Source organism: Oncorhynchus clarkii, chromosome 1 (assembly GCF_045791955.1).
Source record: "Oncorhynchus clarkii lewisi isolate Uvic-CL-2024 chromosome 1, UVic_Ocla_1.0, whole genome shotgun sequence".
In the NCBI taxonomy this organism is placed as follows: Eukaryota; Metazoa; Chordata; class Actinopteri; order Salmoniformes; family Salmonidae; genus Oncorhynchus; species Oncorhynchus clarkii.
Window position 1 is genome coordinate 16,882,348 of NC_092147.1, and position 25,939 is coordinate 16,908,286.

The 25,939-nt window shown below is 40.5% G+C and overlaps 1 protein-coding gene across 1 annotated transcript; it reads left to right on the forward strand.

Moving 5' to 3' along the window:
• The first annotated feature begins 345 nt into the window (after positions 1-345).
• On the forward strand, positions 346-10,872 carry LOC139415387 (solute carrier family 5 member 5). The gene is made up of 15 exons (XM_071163504.1): positions 346-431; positions 4,052-4,477; positions 4,697-4,762; positions 5,008-5,059; positions 5,262-5,329; positions 5,438-5,592; positions 5,709-5,849; positions 6,997-7,126; positions 7,523-7,611; positions 7,708-7,820; positions 7,997-8,067; positions 8,277-8,363; positions 8,658-8,860; positions 9,101-9,204; positions 10,607-10,872. The coding sequence occupies exons 2-15, from the start codon at positions 4,112-4,114 to the stop codon at positions 10,807-10,809; spliced, it is 1,848 nt and encodes a 615-aa protein (XP_071019605.1). The 5' UTR covers positions 346-431; positions 4,052-4,111; the 3' UTR covers positions 10,810-10,872.
• Positions 10,873-25,939: the final 15,067 nt, after the last annotated feature.

Genomic DNA, 25,939 nt, shown 5'->3' on the forward strand with positions numbered 1-25,939 from the left:
CATTTTAAATGTAGGTGAAAGTGAACTGCATATGCTCAATTAAACACAATCAAGATCTAAACCAGTGTTAATTCTGATACATTTACAGTGTTTTTAACCCATCCCTTTCCCATTAGTTAATTTCAGCAGCATGACAATAAGGAACATTTCAACTTATTAAAATCCCTCTTATTCTAATCCTCCTGACCTGTTTTACTCTTGCTCCTCCCCCAATACCTTGTTCACCACACAAAGCACCTTCCACTCACTGTAACAGACCAAGTTTGCAGAGCCACTTTTAATGAAAGGTGCTGCTATTCTTCGTCATCACTTGGCATTCTAAAAATGTCCTAATGTCTTAGGCTATTGTCAATTGAAACTCTGCAGAAGAAGAAGGTTAGAAGGTAAAGGGTTTTCAGAGACTGGGAATTTGAGTTTTAGAGAGGACACAGGTAAGGTTATTTGAACTTTTTCAAGTTTGTCAAATTGTTTTGTGGTTTTAATCTGATCATGGATACAGGATATAATGGAATGAGTTTCCCGCTTAACCTGTATAATGGTCCCATAACCAAATGTTGGGTTATTGAGACAATATTTATGAACCCACTAAAAGTGCCAGTGTGCACAACTATGGTTTTAGAGGTAGGGGAGACAATGTGGCGGGGTCGTCCCCCAGATATTTATTTTCCCACCTAAAGTCCATTTCCTGCATTTCTAGACAATTTTGACATGATCCATGGCACTTCTATCCAGTTATTTTTTTGAAAATTAAAAATAAGCAAAAAGGGCCACTGTCATCAAGCTAGCTAAGATATCATTATTAAACATGTTAAAGGATTGATAAAAGAACAAACTAGAGCAAAGGTAATGCAATAATCAATATTGTATTGCACCTTGAACCAAATAGCCTAACAAATGGAACTTAATGCAAAGTACCATGACTTTTGATGGTCTTTATGAAGACTTCCTCTATATCAAACAAATTTAGTCAGACAATTGTTAAAGTTTTCATGAATATATAGTTAGTCTTCACTTTTTCCGACTCTGTTTTGTCATTTACCCAGAAAGTAATCCATGGGGCCAAGAGAGACAGTCATCTATGGTTCAAATTTGTTTCAAAAGCCATGGCCAACTTAAGCTAACTTCAGGCAATAATAACTAAAAAACTATGGGAGTGATAGGGACTAGCTCACCATGTAAAAGTAACTTAGAACCAAGTTTTTGAGTTGATTTGGTCATGCAATTTTAAACATGGTGAGGTTGCCCCTATCTATTGTTTTTTTTTTGGTTAAGTTAGCAGTGGCTTTTGAAACAAAACAAAACTGTGGATGACAGTCTCTCCTGGCCCCATTGACTTCTTTCAGGGCACATGGACAAATTGAAGTAAAAAAATGTAAAGATCCTTTAACATTTTATTTGGTCCCTTCAAATTGAAACACTTTAGCCCCGGAACATTTAGTTTCATACCCTCAGCATATAATCAAATGATGTGCCAGAACAGGAGCTATACAGATCTTTATCTGAAGGAGTACTTCACTGATTCATGTTATTTAGGCTGCATTTTTGTGATGACATTGGCCTACTTTTGACTACTTTGATACACAAACTGTAAGTGAATGTCACAATAGTTTTGGTCCCCTAAAATGGGTGGACTATGTACAAAAAGTGCTTTAATTTCTAAACGGTTCATACAAAATGGATGAAAATACCCTCAAATTAAATCTGACAATCTGCACTTAACCTCAGTCATTGTATCATTTCAAATCCAAAGTGTTGGAGTACATAGCCATAACAACAACACATTCACTGTCACAATACTTTTGGAGCTCTGTAAGTTCCTGGGAGTCTTCGCTTGCAGGAATGGGGTCATAATAGGTAATAACCCAAACTGCCAAATTCCCACACTGTCACGCTGGCTATAGAAGCCGCTGGTTGCGATGTCAAACTTGCCTGGCTACCCATCCACATCGCTCTGGAAACACACCATGCCCACTAACATGTCTTCTCTGCAATGAGAATAGATTTGCTTCCACCTCAACAACTTCTTGAATCGGAACACATTCAAACCGTTCTGATTGGCCTGAGAAAAAGAATCATGAACCATGCAATTTTGACTTAAGCACAAACGACTTCTAGGATTTCGGTGGTCGGTGAAGTTGTTTACACAGTAACTTATTTAGACTTGCCATAACAAAGGGGTAGAATAATTATTGACTCCAGACATTTCAGCTTTTCTTTTTTTTAATTAATAAAACTAATAAAAACAATATGGGGTATTACAGTTGAATTCGGATGTTTAAAGTTTAGGTTGGAGTCATTAATTCGTTTTTCAACCACTCCACAAATTTCTTGATAACAAACTATAGTTTTGGAGAGTCGGTTAGGACATCTACTTTGTGCATGACGCAAGTAATTTTTACAACAATTGTTTACAGAAAGATTATTTCACTCATAATTCACTGTATCACATTGCCAGTGGGTCAGAAGTTACATACACAAAGTTGACTGTGCCTTTAAACAGCTTGGAAAATTCCTGAAAATGATATCAGGACTTAAGAAGCTTCTGATAGGCTAATTGACATCATTTGAGTCAATTGGAGGTGTACCTGTAAATGTATTTAAAGGCCTACCGTCAAACTCAGTGCCTCTTTACTTGACATCATGGGAAATTGAAAAATCAGCAAAGACCTCAGAATTTTTTTTGTAGACCTCCACATGTCTGGTTCATCCTTGGGTGCAACTTCCAAACACCCGAAGGCCCCACGTTCATCTGTACAAATAATAGTACGCAAGTATAAACACGCAGCCGTCATAACGCTCAGGAAGGAGGAGCGTTCTGTCTCCTAGAGATGAACGTACTTTGGTGCAAATCAATCCCAGAACAACAGCAAAGGACCTTGTGAAGATGCTGGAGGAAACGGGTACAAAAGATTCTATATCCACAGTAAAACGAGTCCTATATCAACATAACCTGAACGGCCGCTCAGCAAGGAAGAAGCCATGCTCCAAAACTGCCACAAAAAAGCCAGACTACGGTTTGCAACTGCACATGGGGACAAAGATCGGACTTTTTGGAGAAATGTGCTCTGGTCTGATGAAACAAAAATATAACTGTTTGGCCATAATGACCATTTATGTTTGGAGGAAAAAGGGAGAGGCTTGCAAGCCGAAGAACACCATTCCAACCGTGAAGCACGGGGGTGGCAGCATCATGATGTGGGGGTACTTTGCTGCAGGAGGGACTGGTGCACGTCACAAAATATATGGCATCAAGAGGAAGGACAATTATGTGGATATATTGAAGCAACATCTCAAGACATCAGTCAGGAAGTTAAAGCTTGGTCGCAAATGGTTCTTCCAAATGAACAATGACCCCCAAGCATACTTCCAAAGTTGTGACAAAATGGCTTAAGGACAACAAAGTCAAGGTATTGGAGTGGCCATCACAAAGCCCTGACCTCAATCCTATAGAAAATGTGTGGGCAGAACTGAAAAAGCGTGTGTGAGCATGGAGGCCTACAAACCTGACTCAGTTACACCAGCTCTGTCAGGCGGAATGGGCCAAAATTCACCCAACTTCAAATACTAATTGAGTGTATGTAAACTTCTGACCCACTAGAAATGTGATGAAAGAAATAAATCATGAAATAAATAAATTCTCTGTACTATTATTCTGACATTTCACATTCTTAAAATAAAGTGGCGATCCTAACTGACCTAAAACAGGGAATTTTTACTAGGATTAAATGTCAGGAAAACTGAGTAGAAATGATTTTGGCTAAGGTGTATGTAAACTTCCGACTTCAACTGTCTGTATCCATTTAAAAAAAGGAACTGTATGTGTATCCATTTGGAAAAAGGAAAGGGTTGTGAATACTTTCTGAAGGCACTATATATGACTGGGACTCATTTTATCTGTAAATGTAAAGTTTCTTTCATTCAATACATTTTTCCTAGCAACCTTTTATCAGATGCACCAATTGCAGTTGAAAGGTCAAAACAGCAGTTTAAAGGTGCTGTATCATATCCTCTACGTCGTAATTTATATTCATTATGCATACATCCTATTCAGTCCCAAGAAACACCTGGATCATCTGATTCTACCATCCAACACGACAAGGAGGACAAAGCAATGGATGGAGAACATATCCCCGAACGACCCCGACCAGGCTTTGTCCTGGCAGACTACGTCGTCTTTGCTGCCATGCTGCTCGTTTCCATGGGAATAGGGCTGTTCCAGGCCCTGAAGAAGAAACCGGGTGATGCTAAGGTGGATGACTTCTTCACCGGTGGCCGTAGTATGCCAGTCATACCCGTGGGAATGTCACTGTGTGCCAGCTTCATGTCAGCTGTCCAGGTCCTGGGAGTGCCAGCTGAAGCCTCCCTCTATGGTTTTAAGTTCCTATACATGTGCCTTGGGCAAACCATCAACTCCTGTCTGACTGCATACCTGTTCCTGCCAGTGTTCTACCGCCTTGGTATCACCAGCACCAATGAGGTTTTTGTTACCCTTTACATTGACAGCATCCATAGAGATGCCATGCACATACAACACATAGCTACTAGATCTACGCAATTAAGAAATACGGTTATGGCCTAGCAACTGTTGAACTTGAAATGTTTGTGTGTGTGGGGAAGGCAGGGGGAGGGATAGGAAGAACAGTATGTGTGGAAGGATACTGTTTTGTTACAATTACTCTTTGCTTTGCTGTCACAGTACCTCAAGATGAGATTTGGCAGAGAGATGCAGCTGCTTGGAAGTGTCCAGTTTATAGTCTCAACAGTAAGTAAGGCAAACTGATAGAGCATGCGCAAAGTCGTCCTCATATGACTTTATGCATAATGTTGAGATCAGAATGTGTACATACATACATACATATATACATACATACATACATACATACATACATACATACATACATACATACATACATACATACATACATACATACATATTAGATATGTGTGTGTGTGTATAACATATACTGTCAATTAGCCATTGATTTATACTTGATCATTTCTTTCCAGCTGCTCTACACAGGAATTGTGATCTATGCTCCAGCCTTAATCCTGAGCCAAGGTATGATCTCTGGAGAAGCACAATAATGTGTATGCAACCTCCTGTATGTAATTCTTTATAAATGCATGTATGACTATAGAGACCATGAGCTGTTGTGAAGGCTTAGTAAGTGTTACAATGCTCTATACCACCTGTGTGTGTGATACATTATCAATGTGTTACGTACAATTGTTATTAATATGTTTTAATTATTGTATTCCAGCCACTGGGCTCAATATGTGGGCATCCCTCTTCTCAACTGGGTTCATTTGTACTTTTTACACCACATTGGTAAGACTTAGAGAACTCCTTCTCCATACTTCATAGTAAATAGACTGTATTAGCGCAGGGTGCTACTCTGAATTTATCTTATCTGTCTGTCTGTCCTCCGCACCACAGGGGGGCATGAAAGCAGTCATCTGGACAGACGTGTTCCAGATCCTGGTCATGCTCTCTGGCTTCATCGCCATCTTTGTCCAGGGCACTGTTTTGGTTGGTGGGCCAGCAATGGTTTTGGAGATTGCCAACAATGGATCACGAATTAACTTTAATGAGTAAAAAACTGCCTTTTATTCAACTAACAATATGCCTTTCAGCTATCCATTGCACAATCACCCCCAAAAATCACACTTACCATTACTACACCATCAATACCTTCTCTTTTGATCAGTTTTGACTTCGACCCAAGGAGGCGATACACATTCTGGAGCTTTACTGTTGGCGGTACGCTGTTGTGGCTGTCCATGTATGGTGTGAACCAGGCACAGGTACAACGCTACATCTCCTGCAGAACTGAACGACAGGCCCAGTGGTGAGTGCAGACATCCACTTTCAGCAAAGCCTATGCTGGATCAGTTTCTTATTTTCACATAAGATAAAGCAAGATAATGTAAGATTAAGATCATATGCAAATATATTTTTAACGCTGCCAATGAATAAAAGCAGATTCTAGATTCTTTAGACCTTCCTATATAAAAAAGAGAAGAATATAACTGTAACCAACTGGACTAGTAGTTACAGGAAATGAAATAAGTTCTGAAATACTAAGGAACCCTGACGCATACAGGCTATCAAATGAACGTTAAGAGAAGCACGGTGCATGTTCAATAGTTTGTTATACAGTAAGTCAAATGAGCAGTGGTGTTTTTATTATTTACAAATAAGAGCCACAAATCACAATCACTTCACACATGAAAGGCTGATTACTGATAGGAATGTTCAGAGTAATTATAACCAGAAGGATGTAATGACTCCCAAATCACTCCAGAATGACTCACTTTACTTTATAAGACGCACAGCACTTCTGTAAGAAAAATGTTCAGAATATGTTTACACAAGGGCTCTCCAACCCTGTTCCTGGAGAGCTACTCTCCTGTAGGTTTTCAATCCAACCTCAGTTGTAACTAACCTGATTCAACCAGCTGATTGTTAGAATCAGGTGTGCTAGATTAGGGTTGGAGTGAAAAAGGTACAGGACAGTAGCTCTCCAGGAATAGGGTTGGAGTGAAAAAACGTACAGGACAGTAGGTCTCCAGGAACAGGGATGGAGAGCCCTGGTTTAGACCATCACTCAAATGATGGCTGTCCAGCACAGTCCCTGTCCCAATACAAGATTAGTTGGACTAGAGGGAAGGGTGTCCATGTCTTACCCACAAGACCAGGGTCCTTATTCATAATGTGTGATCCTCGGATAACGAGTGCTGATCTAGGATCAGTTTTACCCTTTATTATATAATGAATAAGGTCAGCACTCCTACTCTGAAACTGTTTATGAATATGGGCCCTGGAAGTGATAATTTATGATAATTCAACTGTTTGGTAACAAGGAGGAACAGGACGTCTACTGATAAAACACTGTCTATTGACCGATAATATAAAACAAGGATGTTTGCTGAAAAATAATGTCCCACAAGGCTGTACTGGACTAAACGTAGATGTTTGCTTATCCTTCTCTGCAGGGCGTTGTTTGTCAACCAAGTGGGCTTGTGTCTCGTTGTAGGCAGTGCAGCCACCTGCGGCATTGTCATGTTTGCCTTGTACTCCCACTGTGACCCTTTGAAGTCTGGAAAGATTGCTGCTCCAGACCAGGTAATGAGTAATGATATAACTACTACAATCTACACCAGTGGTTCCCAACTTTTGTAGCCTCAGACAAACATACCTGATTCAACTCATTGAGGGCCTGATGGTTAGTTGACAAGTTGAATCAGGTGTGCTTGACAAGGACTACAATAAAAATGTGTACTGTTGGGGGTATTCAGGGACCGGAGTGGTCCTAAAGGGGTGGTCCTAAAGGGGTGGTCCTAAAGGGGTGGTCCTAAAGTGAAATCTACATCCACTTGAGGTACCAGGAGAGCAAAAGTAAATGCACCCAATGAACTTTCACAGAATTGTAAACATTTTATTTTCTCCCTTTTTATGAAATTATTGCGCTTGTGTTAATATTTGGGCTTTCATACATTTCCCCTCTTCTCTCTTTCAAAGTATATGCCATACTTGGTGCTGGACATCTTTCAAGACCACCCTGGCTTTCCCGGTCTTTTTCTGGCTTGTGCATACAGTGGCACCCTGAGGTATCCAATCCCTATCTGTAATATGCATCAAGTCATAAATCAGCATGTGACTGACACCACTGATGACATCATTGCTGGTAATTCACTGCTTTACAGTACCGCCTCCACCAGCATCAACGCTATGGCAGCTGTTACCATGGATGATCTACTGAAACCAACTCTAGCCAACATGTCACAGAAGAGGTTGATTTTAATTTCCAGAGGGCTGTGTAAGTGCAATTTTAAAGTTATAATTTTGTATTAGGTCAGCAACTCTTTCTCTAAAGTGAAAAACGCCCTAAATAGTTTGATTATTTAATAATTTGGTACAAAAACCAATGTGGTACAAAACAATGTGACCTTATCAAGCTGGAGTTGTAGCATCTAATGTGTCGCTGTGTTTTAGCTTTCATGTATGGGGCTGGATGTATCACGGTGGCTGCTCTCTCATCCTTCTTGGACTGGGGAGTTCTTCAAGTAGGTTCCTCCCTTCACCATATTACATTCCTCCTCATGTTTAAAGTCTCTGTAGGCCACGGACTCAGATCAGGTACACAAAAGGCTTTCTTATGGACACCAATACAAGTGTACCAAAATGCTGTCCTGACATACAGCCATAAGCCTTGGACTGAGAATAATGAAGGATTTGTCCAGTGTCACATTGTCCCTATTCTTCTCCTCCTCAGGGGTCCTTCACAGTCATGGGAGTGGTCAGTGGCCCACTTCTTGGGGCTTTCGTCCTGGGGATGTTTGTTCCCGCTAGTAACAGGCCGGTGAGTTGGACAAGATGCTGTTTGCACAACGGGAACATTTGGGAAGAGAGAGAAGATCAGCTGCTCATGTAATAAGAGTTACAGGGGTGTCCATCCATGATTCTATTTTGATGCTTAGGAGGGTGCCATGATTTGATATGGGGGTATTGACCCGTACCCTTTTTCACCTTTTTAATTCTAACCCTCCATAGGAAGATTATTTGTACAGCTAATACCACAGTTTTGTTTTAGCTCATTCCAGAGAATTCCATAATGACTGATTGCCTTCAGAGATTATATTACTTTTGTCTTTAGGGCGTGTTTAGTGGCGTGGCGGTGGGCTTCTCCATCTCCTTGTGGCTGGTCATTGGATCAACTCTCCATCCTCCCAGTCTGCAGACCATGGGAGTCCTGCCCACCTATACAGATCAGTGTCCATCAAGTAACAGCACAGTCAACAGCAGCCTGGGCATGGACACACCCTCCGCCTCCACGCCACTTCCCCTATATCAACATGGGTGAGGAAGACATATGGAGAGACATACTAACAAATTGAGAGTAGTACCACCAGTAGAAGTAGCAAAAGTGTGTTATTATCATCAATCATATATCTCATTAAAGTGTTCATAACTCAATAACTTGTCTCTTATCTTGAATGTTGGATAGTTTACGGCCCAGATGTTCCTGGTCTGGTCATATGGTTAGGAAAGGCTCTTGGCCTTATGAGGTACGCTGACCAAGGAAACATTTCTCCACAGACGGACGAGTCTGCAGAACTTTTATTCCATGTCCTACCTCTACTTTGGTGCCGTGGGGACAATTTCAGTGGTGCTGGTTGGGGTAGCTGTGAGCTATGCAACAGGTAATAAAAGTATGATTTATTTATCATTTCCTCAATGTTTTTATCGTTTAATACCATGTCTTGACCATTCAGCTCAGACAGACATACAGTGCATTCGGAAAGTATTCAAACCCCTTGACCTTTTCCAAGTTTTGTTACATTACAGCCTTATTCTACAATTGATTACATTTTTTTTTTACCTCAACCTACACAATACCCCATAATGACAAAGCAAAAACAGTTTTTTTGCAGATTTACATAAGTATTCAGACCCTTTACTCAGTACTTTGTTGAAGCACCTTAGGCGGTGATTACAGCCTTGATTCTTCTTGGGTATGATGCTACAAGCTTAGCACACCTGTATTTGAGGAGTTTCTCATATTCTGCTCTGCATATCCTCTCAAGCTCTGTCAGGTTGGATGGAGATCGTCGCTGCACAGCTATTTTCAGGTTTCTCCAGAGATGTTAGATTGGGTTCAAGTCCGGGCTCTGGCTGGGCCACTCAAGGACATTCAGACACTTGTCCCGAAGCCTCTGCTCCTTTGTCTTGGCTGTGTGCTTAGGGTCGTTGTCCTGTTGGAAGGTGAACCTTCACCTCAGTCTGAGGTCCTAACCTGCTCTAGAGCGCTTTTCTGCATATCTGCAGATATGGTTGTCCTTCTAGAAGGTTCTCCCATCTCCACAGTGGAACTCTGGAGCTCTGTCAGAGTGACCATCAGGTTCTTGGTCACCACCCTGACCAAGGCCCTTCTGCCCCGATTGCTCAGTTTGGCCAGGCAGCCAGCTCTAGGAAGAGTCTTGGTGTTTCCAAACTTATTCCATTTAAGAATGATGGAGGCTATTGTGTTCTTGGGGACCTTCCTTGCTGCAGACATTTTTTCTTACCCTTCCCCATATCTGTGCCTCGACACAATCTTGTCTCGGAGCTCTACGGACAATTCCTTCGACCTCATGGCTTGGTTTTTGCTCTGACATGCACATTATATAGACAGGAGTGTGCCTTTCCAAATCATGTCCAATCAATTGAATTAACCACATGTGGACTCCAATCAAGTTGTAGAAACATCAAGGATGATCAATGGAAACAGAATGCACCTGAGCTCAATTTATAATTTCACAGCAAAGGGTCTGAATACTTATGTAAATAAGGTATTTTTTTATTTATTTTTATTTTTATAAATTAGCAAAATATTCTACAAAACTGTTTTTGCTTTGTCGTTATAGGGTATTGTGTGTAGATTGAAGAAAAATGTAATTTAATCCAGAATAGGGCTGTAACCTAACAAAATGTGGAAAAAGGGACGGGGTCTGAATACTTCCCGAATGCACTGTGTGTGTGTGTGTGTGTGTGTGTGTGTGTGTGTGTGTGTGTGTGTGTGTGTGTGTGTGTGTGTGTGTGTAATTATATTTTCTGTTTAAACAGGACCTACCAAGAGAAATACCATTGACCCTGGCTTGCTCTGGTGGGACTTACAACAGAAAACCCTGGACAGTCAGATGGACAATCCACAGATAGTGCCTCTACACCACTTGCACAATGAAGATGTTGGTGAAAAAGAGGCCCTGAGCGCTGCGCGGACAACTACCTTAACTCAATGTTCCCCAATAAAGTATAGAGAGCTTTGAGAGAAGAGAGGTGGACACACACACACACACACACACACACACAGTACCAGTCAAACATTTGGACACGTACTCATTTAAGGGTTTTTCTTTATTTTACTATTTTCTACATTGTATAATAATAGTGAAGACATCAACTATGAAATAACACACATGGAATCATGTAGTAACCAAAAAGTGTTGAACAAATCTAAATATATTTTTATATTCTTCAAAGTTGCCTCCCTTTGCCTTGACGACAGCTTTGCACACTCTAGACATTCTCAAAACCAGCTTCACCTGGAATGCTTTTTCAACAGTCTTGAAGGAGTTCCCACAAATGCTGAGCACTTGTTGGCTGCTTTTTCTTCACTCTATGGTCCAACTCATCCCAAACAATCTCAATTAGGTTTAGGTCGGGTGATTGTGGAGGCCAGGTCATCTGAAGCAGCACTCCATCACTCTCCTTCTTGGTCAAATAGCCCTTACACAGCCTGGAGGTGTGTTGGGTTATTGTCGTGTTGAAAAACAAATGATAGTCCCACTAAGCACAAACCAGATGGGATGGTTTATTGCTGCAGAATGCAGTGGTAACCATGCTGGTTAAGTGTGCCTTGAATTCTAAATACTTTACAGACAGTGTCACCAGCAAAGCAATGTCACATCTCCATGCTTCACGGTGGAAACTACACATGTGGAGATCATCCGTTCACCTACTCTGTGTCTCACAAAGACACGGCAGTTGGAACCTCAAATTTGGACTCATCAGACCAAAGGAAAGATTTACACTGGTGTAATGTCCATTGTTTGTGTTTCTTGGCCCAAGTAAGTCTTCTTATTATTAGTGTCCTTTAGTAGTGGTTTCTTTGCAGCAATTCAACCATGAAGGCCTGATTCACGCAGTCTCCTCTGAACAGTTGATATTTAGATGTGTCTATTACTTGAACTCTATGAAGCATTTATTTGTGCTGCAATCTCTGAGGCTGGTAACTCTAATGAACTTATCCTCTGCAGCAGAGATAACTCTGGGTCTTCCTTTCCTGTGGCGGTCCTCATGAGAGCCAGTTTCATCATAGCACTTGATGGTTTTTATCACAGCACTTGAAGAAACTTTCAAAGTTCTTCTCATTTTCCGGATTGACTGACCTCCAGGTCTAAAGTAATGATGGACTGTCATTTCTCTTTGCTTATTTGAGCTGTTCTTGCCATAATATGGACTTGGTCTTTTACCAAACCAACCCCTACCTTGTCACAACACAACTGATTGGCTCAAACTCATTATTTTCCACAAATTAACAAAGCACTACCTCATGAAGCTGAGTGAGAGAATGCCAAGAGTGTGCAAAGCTGTCATCAAGGCAAAGGGTGGCTACTTTGAAGAATCTCAAATATAAAATATATTTTGGTTTTGTTTAACACTTTTTTTTGGATACATGATTCCATATGTGTTATTTCATGGTTTTGAAATCTTCACTATTATTCTACAATGTATAAAATAGTAAAAATAAAGAAAAACCCTTGAATGGGTAGGTGTGTCAACTTTTGACTGGTACTGTATATCTCTATATCGAAAGGGACAGAAATTGTCATCCTCAGGCACAGCAGTTTAATTGAGGTTCTTCAGCAACATGTACATCATGTACAATTAGCTGAGGTAGCCAGTATATGTTCATATCATGGGTTTTGAATAGAATATTTTGGATAGGACACATGGTCTTTCATTTTAAAATGAGATTTCATTGTGGTTATATAAGGGGATATAGCAGACCTAGATAAATACTGATTTAGCTTGAAGTATGCACTTTTGGGAAATAGTACCGGGAAAACTAAATCAAGTGCAGCTCAACTATTTGAAAGCATTTTGACCTTGGTCTGTAATGAATTATACTATGTTACATAGTTGTAAGCAATATAACAATGTCTGATTAAACACTACAGTTTTACAGTAGCTGCCTATGTAACTACCATGCAAGTACACAGTTATAGCAACACTTAAGTAGAATGGAAAGGTTTTCATTTAATTTTAGTCAGTTGGCATTCAGTTGAATGGAATCAATCAATAGAGTCAAATAAAGCTGCAGACGTTTTTTGTCATTGATCAAAGGACCTTTCACAAAGGAGTCCATTATGGTTCTGTCCACATGCCTTATCAGCTACACACACACCTGCAATTCCAACCGTGGCGATGATAAACATGAAACCCAATGAGAGCATCCCGAAACCAAAGTGTTGACGCATCATATCGCCTAGTCTCCTTTCCTCCTGATATAAGCTAAAAATAAAATCTGATATGAAAGAACTGGACAGATGAATGGACATTCCCAGCAGTTATTTATTATAATGCCTTCACTTTTCTTCAGTGCAGATGAATGAAAGGAGACAAGTATAGGAATCCACTTTAGACTATTGAGATGTAGCTTTATGCTCAGGGACATTCTTTGAAATCCAGGAATATAGACTGGATGATTGATTAGCAACAAAACCGACGAGTGCAACTACTGTATGGGGCAAAACAGACAGGATTGGCTTAGATTGTTCACAACATGTAAACTATATTTGAAAACATAAATGTGCACAGTGAGCACTTGTCTCTCAAATAAATCGGTACAATTGTTGGTTAGCTAGCTAGCAAATGTTTTTCCATATTAGCATTGATATAAAAGCCGGCTGGTCGTTCATTCTATCGGTTCAGTTGCCAGGGACGCAACCCAGTCACTAAGTCTTTTTGTTCTGTATCTATGGACGCGACCCAGTTGTTTGTTCAAACTGTTTTATTGCCATACTGACTGGCAACGTTTTTATCCCTTGCTTGCTAGCTAGCCAACTACTGCTAACTTACGTTCAAACTGTGCAGCCAGAATAACAGCAAAGTAGCTGCATTTGCATTTGTTTAAGATGTTTTCTAGTGACATTTATTTGGAAACATCCATAACAATGGGCTAATGATGCACGATGACACCTGACATAGACAATGTGCTCTTTCATCACTGTTGTCCAGAGGAGCTAGCCAACAACACAGCTAACAAAATCACTTCAAACTGAAGCTCGAAAGACTGCAAACTAGCTGCATTTCTTCTAAAATGTCTTTGTATATATCCATACAAATTTGCTGATTCATGATGTTGGATTCTAGCTGGAAATATACTTAGTATACTAGAAGTTAATGATTACATTGGGGTGGCAGGTAGCCTAGTGGTTAAAGCGTTGGACTAGTAACCAAAAGGTTGCAAGATCAAATCCCTGAGCTGACAAGGTAAAAATCTGTCTTCTGAACAAGGCAGTTAACTCACTGTTCCTAGGCTGTCATTGAAATGTTGTACTTAACTGACTTGCCTAGTAAAATAAAGTATAAGGAATTTATATGTTGGGGTCAATGGAGGGTGGATAAGAACTTGTTATTTCTTAGGGATCCCCAACGCAGTAGCTACTCTTCCTGGGGTCCAAACACATTAAAGCACTTACAATACATATAAAACAGTACATCATAACATTATTACACCACTACATATTTACAATACAAAATGTATAATATAACAATATTACAATGATGTGTGTGTCTGTACCTTTTGTGTGTGTCTCTTCACAGTCCCCGCTGTTCCATAAGGTGCATTTTTACCTGTTTTTAAAACGATTTGATTTCACTGCTTGCATCAGTTACCTGATGTGGAAAAGAGTTCCATGTAGTCATGGCTCTATGTAGTACTGTGTGCTTCCCACAGTCTGCTCTGGACATGGGGATTGTGAAGAGACCTCTGGTGGCATGTCTTGTGGGGTATGCATGGGTGTCCAAGCTGTGTGCTAGTCGTTTAAAGAGACTGCTCGGTACATTCAGCTTGTCAACACTTCTTACAAAAACAGGTAGTGATGACGTCAATCTCTCTTCCACTGAGAGATTGACATGCATATCATTAATGCTAGCTCTCAGTGTACTTTTAAGGGCCAGCCGTGCTGCCCTGTTCTGAGCCAACTGCAATTTTCCTAAGTCCCTCTTTGTGGCACCTGACCACATTACAGAAGTCTAGGTACTACAAAACGAGGGCCTGTAGGACCTGCCTTAACAGTGTTGTTAAGAAGGCAGAGAAGCTCTTTTTTATGGACAGACTTCTCCCCATCTTAGCTACTTTTGTATCAATATGTTTTGACCATGACAGTTTACAATCCAGGGTTACAACAAGCAGTTTAGTCGCTTAACTTGCTCAATGTCCACATTATTCATTATGAGATTTAGTTGAGGTTTAGGGTTTAGTGAATGATTCGTCCCAAATACAATGCTTTTAGTTTTGGAAATATTTAGGACTAACTTATTCCTTGCCACCCATTCTGAAACTAACTGCAGCTCTTTAAGTGTTGCGGTCATTTCAGTTGCTGTAGTAGCTGATGTGTACTGTATAGTGTTGAATCATCCTCATACATAGACTCACTGGCTTTACTCAAAGCCAGTAGTAGGTTGTTAGTGAATATTGAAAAAAGTAAGGGGTCTAAACAGCTACCGTGGGGAATTCCTGATTCTACCTGGATTATGTCGTTCTCATCGACGGGGCTGCAGTGGAGCAGGTTCACTTTCATTTCTTATTCTTATCTGTATTTTTTAAAACTGTATTGTTGGTTAGGGGCTCGTAAGTAAGCACTTCACTGTAAGGTCTACTACACCTGTGGTAAACGGCACATGTGACTAATACAATGTGATGATTTCATTCCTGTGCTATTTGACTGATAACCTGAACCAGGTTGCAGGCACTTACGTTTTTTCTTGAGTGGGCAGCTTGATGAAAACCAGTCAATATTTAAATCACATAGAAAATATATTTCTCTGCTGATATCCCATTCATTATCAAGCATTTCACACATATCCAGACACTGACTGTTAGCACTCGGTGGTCTATAGCAGCTTCCCATAAGAATGGGCTTTAGGTGAGGCAGATGAACCTGTAGCCATATTATTATTATTTTATTTAACTAGCCATGTCAGTTAAGAACAAATTCTTATTTACGAATGACGGCCTACCAAAAGGCAAAAGGCCTCCTGCAAGGACTGGAGCTGGGATTAATAATAAATATAGGACAAAACACACATCACGACAAGAGAAACAACACTACATAAAGAGAGACCTAAGACAACAACATAGCATGACAGCAACACAACATGGCAGCAGCACAACATGGTAGCAGTACAAAACATGGTACAAACATTATTTGGGACAGACAACAGAACAAAGAGCAAGAACAATAAATCATGCAAAGCAGCCACAACTGTCAGTAAGAGTGTCCATGATTGAGTCTTGAATGAAGAGATTGAGATAAAATTGTCCAGTTTGAGTGTTTGTTGCAGCTTGTTCCAGTCGCTAGCTGCAGCCAATTGAAAAGACGAGCGACCCAAGGATGTTTGTGCTTTGGGGACCTTTAACAGAATGTGACTGGCAGAGCGGGTGTTGTATGTAGAGGATGAGGCCTACGAGGGTTTAATAAATAAGCATCAACCAGTGGGTCTTGCGATAGGTATACAGAGATGACCAGTTTATAGAAGAGTATTGCTTCAACAGTATTTAACATGAGATCCTCTAACCTTTACAGGAATGTGGTTCTGAATATAGACCGCAACACCGCCCCCGTTGGCATTTCTGTCTTTACATGTTAGCAATGTATTGCTACCACTGTATCATCAAAGGTATTATCTAAGTGAGTTTCAGAGAGTCAGAATATAAATGTCATCTGTTACAAGAAAATTATTGACTTCATGAACCTTGTTTCTTAGGCTACATATGTTAATATAGGCTATTTTTAGCACTTTTCTGGGTTTCTTGATTGTTTTTAATGCTTTACTGGGAAGCTTATCAGAAGTAGACTTGCTCATGTTATTTATATTGGAGCTGATAGTGCACGGTGAGTTGAACACAATGTACTTCCTACTAGGGCACACCGCCTCAGTGCTAACAGTGTAACTCTGGTTCATAGGCACATGATTACTGCACAAAACAGCTATGTTCAAAAGAGGTATTCAGGGCAGTTAGGGGGACATGAATTAAGTTACTTACATTGTGTCTGCCAACGTCCCTGGGATAATGTACATTTGATGCAGCATTATAACAACTCATTGTCACAATGGTAGGGATTAACTGAGCTGGTCTTGGGTCATTGAGAAGTGACTGTCTAAACAAAGCCTTGAAATGCGTGGACAGAGTCCAGGAGTCAATAAGATTTCGATGGACACAGTAATTCCTGTAGAGTATCTTCTGTTTCCAGAAGGTGCCAAAATGATCTATAAAAGTGATTCCAACAGAGCTACAGTAATATTTTAGCCAGATGTGTAATGCCAGTAGTCTGCTGAATATTTTATACCCGCGGCCCAATGATGTTACCAGACCTGAAATTATTGGACTCTTTTTGGAATCTTTCAATGCTAGAATCAGTTGTGTAAAATCAATTTTCAGAAGTTCAGAGCTAGCCCTCCTGATATAATTTGACCCCTCATGGACTACGACAGCGTAAACTCTTGGCATCTGTCGTAGAACAGTCAGAAGCATTCTTGTAATGTCCTGTACTCGTGCTCCTGGGTAGCACAGGGTTTTTGCACTGGGAACCAAAATGTTTCTCACCATAGAGCTGCCGATGATAACAGCTGTTGAAACGGCCGGGGAGGTTCGGCCGTTCTTTCGCCTCGAGTAGTTTAGAAGACTCCTCGAGGACCGAAGGGCGGTGGTGCCCGATGTACCAGACCGGGTGTAGTATTTTTGGTAGAGACCTCCTGGCCTGGAGACAGGGTAGAGGATGAAGGAGCAGGAATCTGTTGGTCAGCAGGATGGGATCCCCAAAAGCCATTTTAGCCCCATTCACCAATGGGGTGAATGGGTTTACGGCGTGTGACATGTCTCCACTGGGATGCAGGATTGATAACCGTGGCATCCGCCAGCTCCTCTTAAGCTTCCTTGCTCCTTTATTCTCCAAGGGGGATGGGGGGAGGGCAGATGAGATGGGAGGGGAGAGATGAATTCACTAGGGAGGGGTCTCTGCAGGGCAGCTCTGGCCAGTCAGTCAGAGAGTGGTAACACGGTGGCGAGGCAGTGGCACGATGACCAGGCTGAGAAGTGGAAAAGGTCTTAGAGTGAGCCCTATCCAGGATATTCTGCAATGTCTCAATTTTGTTTACTCTGGACGTTCAGTTCAGACATATTTTCCTCTGTAAGCTGGCAGTTTCTACATTTCAAATTTGTCCAAAAAATATTATCCCTGAACAGGCCGAGCAACAGAGATCTATTGGCTGTTTAGATGTACAAGCAGTTGACTCCGCCTAGTAGGAGGGTATAAGTGCTGGTATAAGTGCTGGTCTTTGTCTTTGTAGCTGTTTGACCCAGTGGATGAATAAACTTGGTTTGATCTTTTACTAGTTGCCTGTGAGTTTTCACTCTGTTTGTTGAGAACTTAACAGTTGGCGTTATCAGCAGGATTCACCATGATTTACAGTGCCTTGCGAAAGTATTCGGCCCCCTTGAACTTTGCGACCTTTTGCCACATTTCAGGCTTCAAACATAAAGATATAAAACTGTATTTTTTTGTGAAGAATCAACAACAAGTGGGACACAATCATGAAGTGGAACGACATTTATTGGATATTTCAAACTTTTTTAACAAATCAAAAACTGAAAAATTGGGCGTGCAAAGTTATTCAGCCCCTTTACTTTCAGTGTAGCAAACTCTCTCCAGAAGTTCAGTGAGGATCTCTGAATGATCCAATGTTGACCTAAATGACTAATGATGATAAATACAATCCACCTGTGTGTAATCAAGTCTCCGTATAAATGCACCTGCACTGTGATAGTCTCAGAGGTCCGTTAAAAGCGCAGAGAGCATCATGAAGAACAAGGCAGGCAGGTCCGAGATACTGTTGTGAAGAAGCAACAATGCAAAACGTTATGTTTGGCGTAAAAGCAACACCCTGAACACACCATCCCCACTGTCAAACATGGTGGTGGCAGCATCATGGTTTGGTCCTGCTTTTCTTCAGCAGGGACAGGGAAGATGGTTAAAATTGATGGGAAGATGGATGGAGCATTCTGGAAGAAAACCTGATGGAGTCTGCAAAAGACCTGAGACTGGGACGGAGATTTGTCTTCCAACAAGACAATGATCCAAAACATAAAGCAAAATCTACAATGGAATGGTTCAAAAATAAACATATCCAGGTGTTAGAATGGCCAAGTCAAAGTCCAGACCTGAATCCAATTGAGAATCTGTGGAAAGAACTGAAAACTGCTGTTCACAAATGCTCTCCATCCAACCTCACTGAGCTCGAGCTGTTTTGCAAGGAGGAATGGGAAAAAATGTCAGTCTCTCGATGTGCAAAACTGATAGAGGCATACCCCAAGCGACTTACAGCTGTAATCACAGCAAAAGGTGGCGCTACAAAGTATTAACTTAAGGGGGCTGAATAATTTTGCACGCCCAATTTTTCAGTTTTTGATTTGTTAAAAAAGTTTTAAATATCCAAAAAATGTCGTTCCACTTCATGATTGTGTCCCACTTGTTGTTGATTCTTCACAAAAAAATACAGTTTTATATCTTTATGTTTGAAGCCTGAAATGTGGCAAAAGGTCGCAAAGTTCAAGGGGGCCGAATACTTTCGCAAGGCACTGTATAGATAGGATAGGTCCGAAGTGGGGGTATTCCTCTGCGAGATCCGTAAGTGGGACGAAAGTCTCAGCCTCAGTGGCTGTGAGGCCATAGAGTGTGTGTATGGATAAATGATCATGCTTGTGTACTAGTACAACATTTTGTAGAGAAGTAGTCCATGTAGAAGGATAAAGGAAGGAAGTGCATACGATGGAGAATAGGAGATTTCTGAGAATATCTGTTCTTAAAGATGAAACATTGTCAGTGAGTGGGAATGTGGATAGTGATAAAGTTATGGAGGAGAGCATCATCCATGGTTAGAAAAGCAAAAAGATATTTGAACGTTGTTTGAACATGATTTGAATATATTAACAGTAGCAATAAGGAGAGAGGTTGGTTTATGCTCAATTGGGTCGGGGAACCGTGACAGATTATGTGACAAATTATGTGGAAATAGGAAGACAACTGTGAATAATTTTAGCAATGTGTGTTGCTAACAAAAATATTTGAAGCATGACACTGGTATAAGACATTAGGTCTCCTGTATTCTCCAGTAGTGGCAGATTCTTTATTATTGGTTCTAATACAAAGTATCCAGTGCAATAACCAATTAAAAGGCACACATACCATAACTGCTCTACGGGGAAGAGGGTATCACTACCTTGATATGTGTATTAGAGCTGTGAGTGAGGAAATCTGAAAACCCTAGACATAACCAACATTGAAATGACATCCATGGTTTCTGACACTCCCGTAAAAGGGGGAATAGAAGAGGAAAACTATAGAAAAGTCATTGATGTGCTAAAAGAAACGCACAAGCATTTTACCAATTCGGCTAGAATATGAGAAAAATTAGGCTAAATAAAATCCAATCTAATAAAGAATTAATAGATGCTATTGTGAGTTGGCACAATGACATAAAATAAAAATAAAAAGCTCAATACACCATTTGTCACGCCCTGACCTTAGAGATTCTTATTATTCTCTATGTTTTGTTAGGTCAGGGTGTGACTCGGTGGGAAATTCTATGTTTTCTGTTTCTTTGTTTTTGGCCGAGTGTGGTTCCCAATCAGAGGCAGCTGTCTATCGTTGTCTTTGATTGCAAAACATTTGTGCTGTCAACCGTTTACCCAACTGCATATCAAAACACTGTCAACCTCACAATACTCAACAACATCAGAAGTCTGTTTAGGCAGCCCTTTTTCCCACCTTTAGGTTGTGGGATCTTGTTTTCTGTTTAGTGTCTTAGCCTGACAGAATTGTGCGTTTTCGCTTTTGTTATTTTGTTTGCTTTGGTCTACTCTTCCTACCACCAACGACAGCCGTTACAGAAGATTCCATCAAAAACGGACCAAGCAGCGTGGCCAGGAGGAGTGGACATGGGAGGACATCCTGAATGGAGAAGGACCCTGGACGCGGACCGGAGAGTATCGCCGTCCAAGGGAGCAGATGGACAACGGAAGCCCAAAAGGCAGCTCCAAATTTTTTTTAATCCCCAATCTAAAGTTTCTAAAACTGTTAAAGTAATGTCTATGAGTACAACAGAACTGATATGGCAGGCGAAACCCTGAGGACAACCCCCCCCAAACAAAAATTCAGCCTACCACTATTTTCAATGGCTGTCACTTTTATTATAAGGCGAAGTCCTCCCAGATTGCAGTTCCTAGGGCTTCCACTAGATGTCAAGTCTTTAGAAAGAGTTTCAGGCAGTTTTTTGGAAAAATGAGCCAGAAATTGTAGTTTTTCTAGGTGGCTCACATTTTGGCTGTAGTGTTTCCAAGCGCGTGAATGAGAGTGATGATGTATTACACTTGTGATTTTATGCAAGTTAAATATTTATAATTCTGTAGTTTGAATTTCGCACTCTGCAATTTCACCGGATGTTTCACCAGGTGGGACGCTACTGTCTGAGGGAGGACAGTGGACTCCCGGTGAACAGAAGTTATGATGTTTTGTCTGTAATTAAAACTTTTGTGTTGCTGATTAAGATTTAGCATAGTGAATACTAAAGAAATGTACATTTTCTCTTCCAGGAGAGGAAGGGGGTGTCCCTACCTCTCTCTTGTAAATGTTTCCAGAGCCTGTTGTCTTGGGAGAGCAGTTAGTGAAATTCTGCAGTTTAATCAAGTATAAAGGTACCCAGATCCGGCTGTAAACTGAGCTTCCAATTAAGTAAGGCCTGGCCATTTGTTTGTTTTTGCCCTACGTTTTACCACACACACCAGCACATGCACACACAGCCCACCGGTTATGAGTATTTGTTGGTGGTGTTAGTACTGTGTCTGATTTAATTCTGTGGCATCTTTTAATTTGTTTTTTTGTAGGTTCTTCACGGGTTGGAAAGGATGCAATTTAAAGAGCACACAAATGACATTTTCAGAAGTATTTAATGTCCGAATTTTGGGTTACACACATGTAAATTCTCCAGATATGAAATGTACTGAGAAACCCTGGAGTTTTTTTGTTAGACTTCAGTGAAGCTTTTGACATTATCCATCATAATCTGCTGCTGGAAAAACTCATGTGTTATGGCTTTACATCCCCTGCAGGGCCGGATTAAGAAATCATTGGCCCCGAGGCTTTGGTTGTTTTATAACCTTCCCCCATAACGTTTGCCATAATAACGTTTGCCATGTGGCATAAACTACAGTTGAGCAGAGGCGTTTTAGGATTTCCACATATGGGGAACATTCTTTAGCCGGGTCTGGAAAAAATAAGTATTTGAAAAATGCAGTTTCATGCAATTCAACATCATTTACATAACAGAAGAACTTAATACTTAATACCACACAAATGACTGAAATTAGTGGCTACTCTGACTGACAAACTGAAAACAATCTGGTCTTGAATTCAAACAAACAATTACATTTTTATTTAGCTAGGCAAGTCAGTTAAGAACAAATTCTTATTTACAATGACGGCCTACACCGGCCAAACCCGGATGACACTGGGCCAATTGTGCACCACCCTATGGGACTCCCAATCATAGCTGATTGTGATACAGCCTGGATTCGAACCAGGGTGTCTGTAGTGACGCCTCTAGCACTGAGATGCAGTGCATTAGACCATTGCGCCACTCGGTATACCCCAGGCCAATGAAGCGACAAACAGATTGTACAGTATTAGGAGGAAATACATAGTTGACCGCAGAGTGAAGGAAAAGCAGCCAACAAGTGCTCAGCATATGTGGGAACTCCTTCAAGACTGTTGGAAAACCATTCCAGGTAAAGCTGTTTGAGAGAATGCCAAGAGTGTGCAAAGCTATCATCAAGGCAAAGGGTGGCTAAGAATCTCAAATATAAAATGTATTTTGATTTGTTTAACACTTTTTTGGATACGACATGATTCCATATGTGTTATTTAATCGTTTTGATGTCTTCTACAATGTAGAAAATAGTAAAAATAAAGAAAAACCCTTGAATGAGTAGGTGTGTCCAAACTTTTGACTGGTACTGCATATGGGTCAAAGATGAGACGTGTAAATTTGGTGTCCGAAGGCCATTCATTTAACATAAAAAGATAAATGTATAAATATAATATTAAATTCACTCAACTCTTACCCAACTCTTACCCAGCTATATTAAATATGAAAAGTAAGGATAAACTTTAGGTCAAGGTCATTCATTTATATAGGTGGCCAAGGAACTGCCTGTTAAATATATTTATGTATGAAATCCGTCCTTCAGTATAACGCTTTTGCCCTTCAGCACAGCAAAAGTGTCATGTTATACCACAATTTCACCCATTATGCTGAAGGACTGTAGCTTTGTTATCCCATGTTTTCACTAGTTTACAACATTTAATCATGCAATTGATATTTACTTGTATGAATACTGAATCTTAATAATTTTGCACGCCCAATTTTTCAGTTTTTGATTTGTTAAAAAAGTTTGAAATATCCAATAAATGTCGTTCCACTTCATGATTGTGTCCCACTTGTTGTTGATTCTTCACAAAAAAATACAGTTTTATATCTTTATGTTTGAAGCCTGAAATGTGGCAAAAGGTCGCAAAGTTCAAGGGGGCCGAATACTTTCGCAAGGCACTGTATATACTGTATTGTATTCTATACTACACCACTGACTGTTAAACAGCCATCTCCAGCACATCAGAGGCTGCTACCTATAGACATGGATTAGGAATCACTTGCCACTTTAAGGAAATTAAACACTAGCCAATTGAATGTCTCCGTACCTTGCATTACTCATCTCATATGTATAAACTGTGCTCTATACTGTTCTACGCTATCTTAGTCACTTTAATTGTCTGTAAATAATGCATCATCCATCTCATGTGTATATACTGAGTTCTATACTATGCCACTGTCCAATGACGCTCTGACGTGTGTGTGATATATATACATACATACAGTTGAAGTCTGAAGTTTACATACCTATGTTAGAGTCATTAAAACTCGTTTTTCAACCACTCCACAAATTTCTTGTTAACAAACTACAGTTTTGGCAAGTCGGTTAGGACATCTACCTTGTACAAGTAATTTTTCCAACAATTGTTTACAGGCAGATTATTTTCAATGTATCACAATTCCAGTGGGTCAGAAGTTTACATACACTAAGTTAACTGCCTTTAAACAGCTTGGAAAATTCCAGAAAACGATGTCATGGCTTCAGACGCTTCTGATAGGCTAATTGACATAATTTGAGTCAATTGGAGGTGTACCTGTGGATACATTTCAAGGCCTACCTTCAAACTCAGTGCCACTTTGCTTGGCATCATGGGAAAATCAAAAGAAATCAGCCAAGACCTCAGAAAAACAATTATAGACCTCCACAAATCTGGTTCATCCTTGGGAGCAATTTCGAAATGCTTGAAGGTACCACGTTCATCTGTACAAACAATAGTAGGCAAGGATAAACACCATCGGACCATGCAGCCATCATACCGCTCAGGAAGGAGACTCATTCTGTCTCCTAGAGATGGGTGTACTTTGGTGCGAAAAGTGCAAATCAATCCCAGAACAACAGCAAAGGACCTTGTGAAGATGGTGGAGGAAACAGGTCCAAAAGTATCTATATCCACAGTAAACGAGTCCTATACCAACATAACCTGAAAGGCCGCTCAGCAAGGAAGAAGCCACTGCTCCAAAACCACCATAAAAAAGCCAGACTACGGTTTGCAACTGCACATGGGGACAAAGATCGTACTTTCTGGAGAAATGTCCTCTAGTCTGATGAAACAAAAATAGAACAGTTTGGTCATAATAACCATCGTTATGTTTGGAGGATAAAGGGGGAGGCTTGCAAGCCGAAGAACACCACCAAACATGGGGGTGGCAGCATCATGTTGTGAGGGTGCTTTGCTGCAGGAGGGACTGGTGCATTTCACAAAATAGATGGCATCATGAGGATGGACAATTATATGGATATATTGAAGCAACATCTCAAGACATCAGTCAGGAAGTTAAAGCTTGGTCGCAAATGGGTCTTCCAAATGGACAATGACCCCAAGCATACTTCCAAAGTTGTGGCAGAGTGGCTTAAGGACAACAAAGTCAAGGTATTGGAGTGGCCATCACAAAGCCCTGACCTCAACCCCATAGAAATGTTGTGGGCAGAACTGAAAAAGCGTGTGCGAGCAAGGAGGCCTACAAACCTGACTCAGTTACACCAGCTCTGTCAGGAGGAATGGGACAAAACTCACCCAACTTATTGTGGGAAGCTTGTGGAAGGCTACCCAAAACGTTTGACCCATGTTAAACAATATAAAGGCAATGCTACCAAATACTAATTGAGTGTATGTAAACTTCTGACATTCTCCCATCACTGGGAATGTGATGAAAGAAATAAAAGCTGAAATAAATAATTCTCTCTACTATTATTCTGACATTTCACATTCTTAAAATAAAGTGGTGATCCTAACTGACCTAAGACAGGGAATTTTTACTAGGACTAAATGTCATGAATTGTGAAAAACTGAGTTTAAATGTATTTGACGTATAAGATGTATGTGAACTTCCGACTTCAACTGTGTGTGTGTGTATGTATGTATATACAGTATATACACACACACACAATCTTAATTCCTTACTTAGATTTACGTGTATTTTGGGTATATGTTGTGAAACTTAAATATTACTGCACTGTCGGAGCTAGAAGCACAAGCATTTCGCTACACCCGCAATAACATCTGCTAAACATGTATGTCACCAATATATTTGATTTGTATAAATTTCATGTATTATATTTTTTTTGTAAAACAGTTATCTTATAAATGTATTTATTTTTTCATTCCTCTTGGGCCACCACAGGCCTGGGCCCAGGGCTTCAGCACCGGTAAGACCCTGCATTAATCCAGACCTCATTCCCTGTTATCCTTTGCATTTTGTTCTACAACAACCGAGAAACGCAGGGCAAGATCAACTAAGGAATTATTGTGTAATGTTGTGTAATGTGAGCACCCACATCCTGGGGTTGAGGATGGACGGAATAAAAGATTTGGGACAAAGAAGTATGGAAATGTGAGCACATCCAAGTTGCTAAGATTTTAGAAGTCGTATAGTGTATGACCAGCAAAAAGGACTTTGCAGACT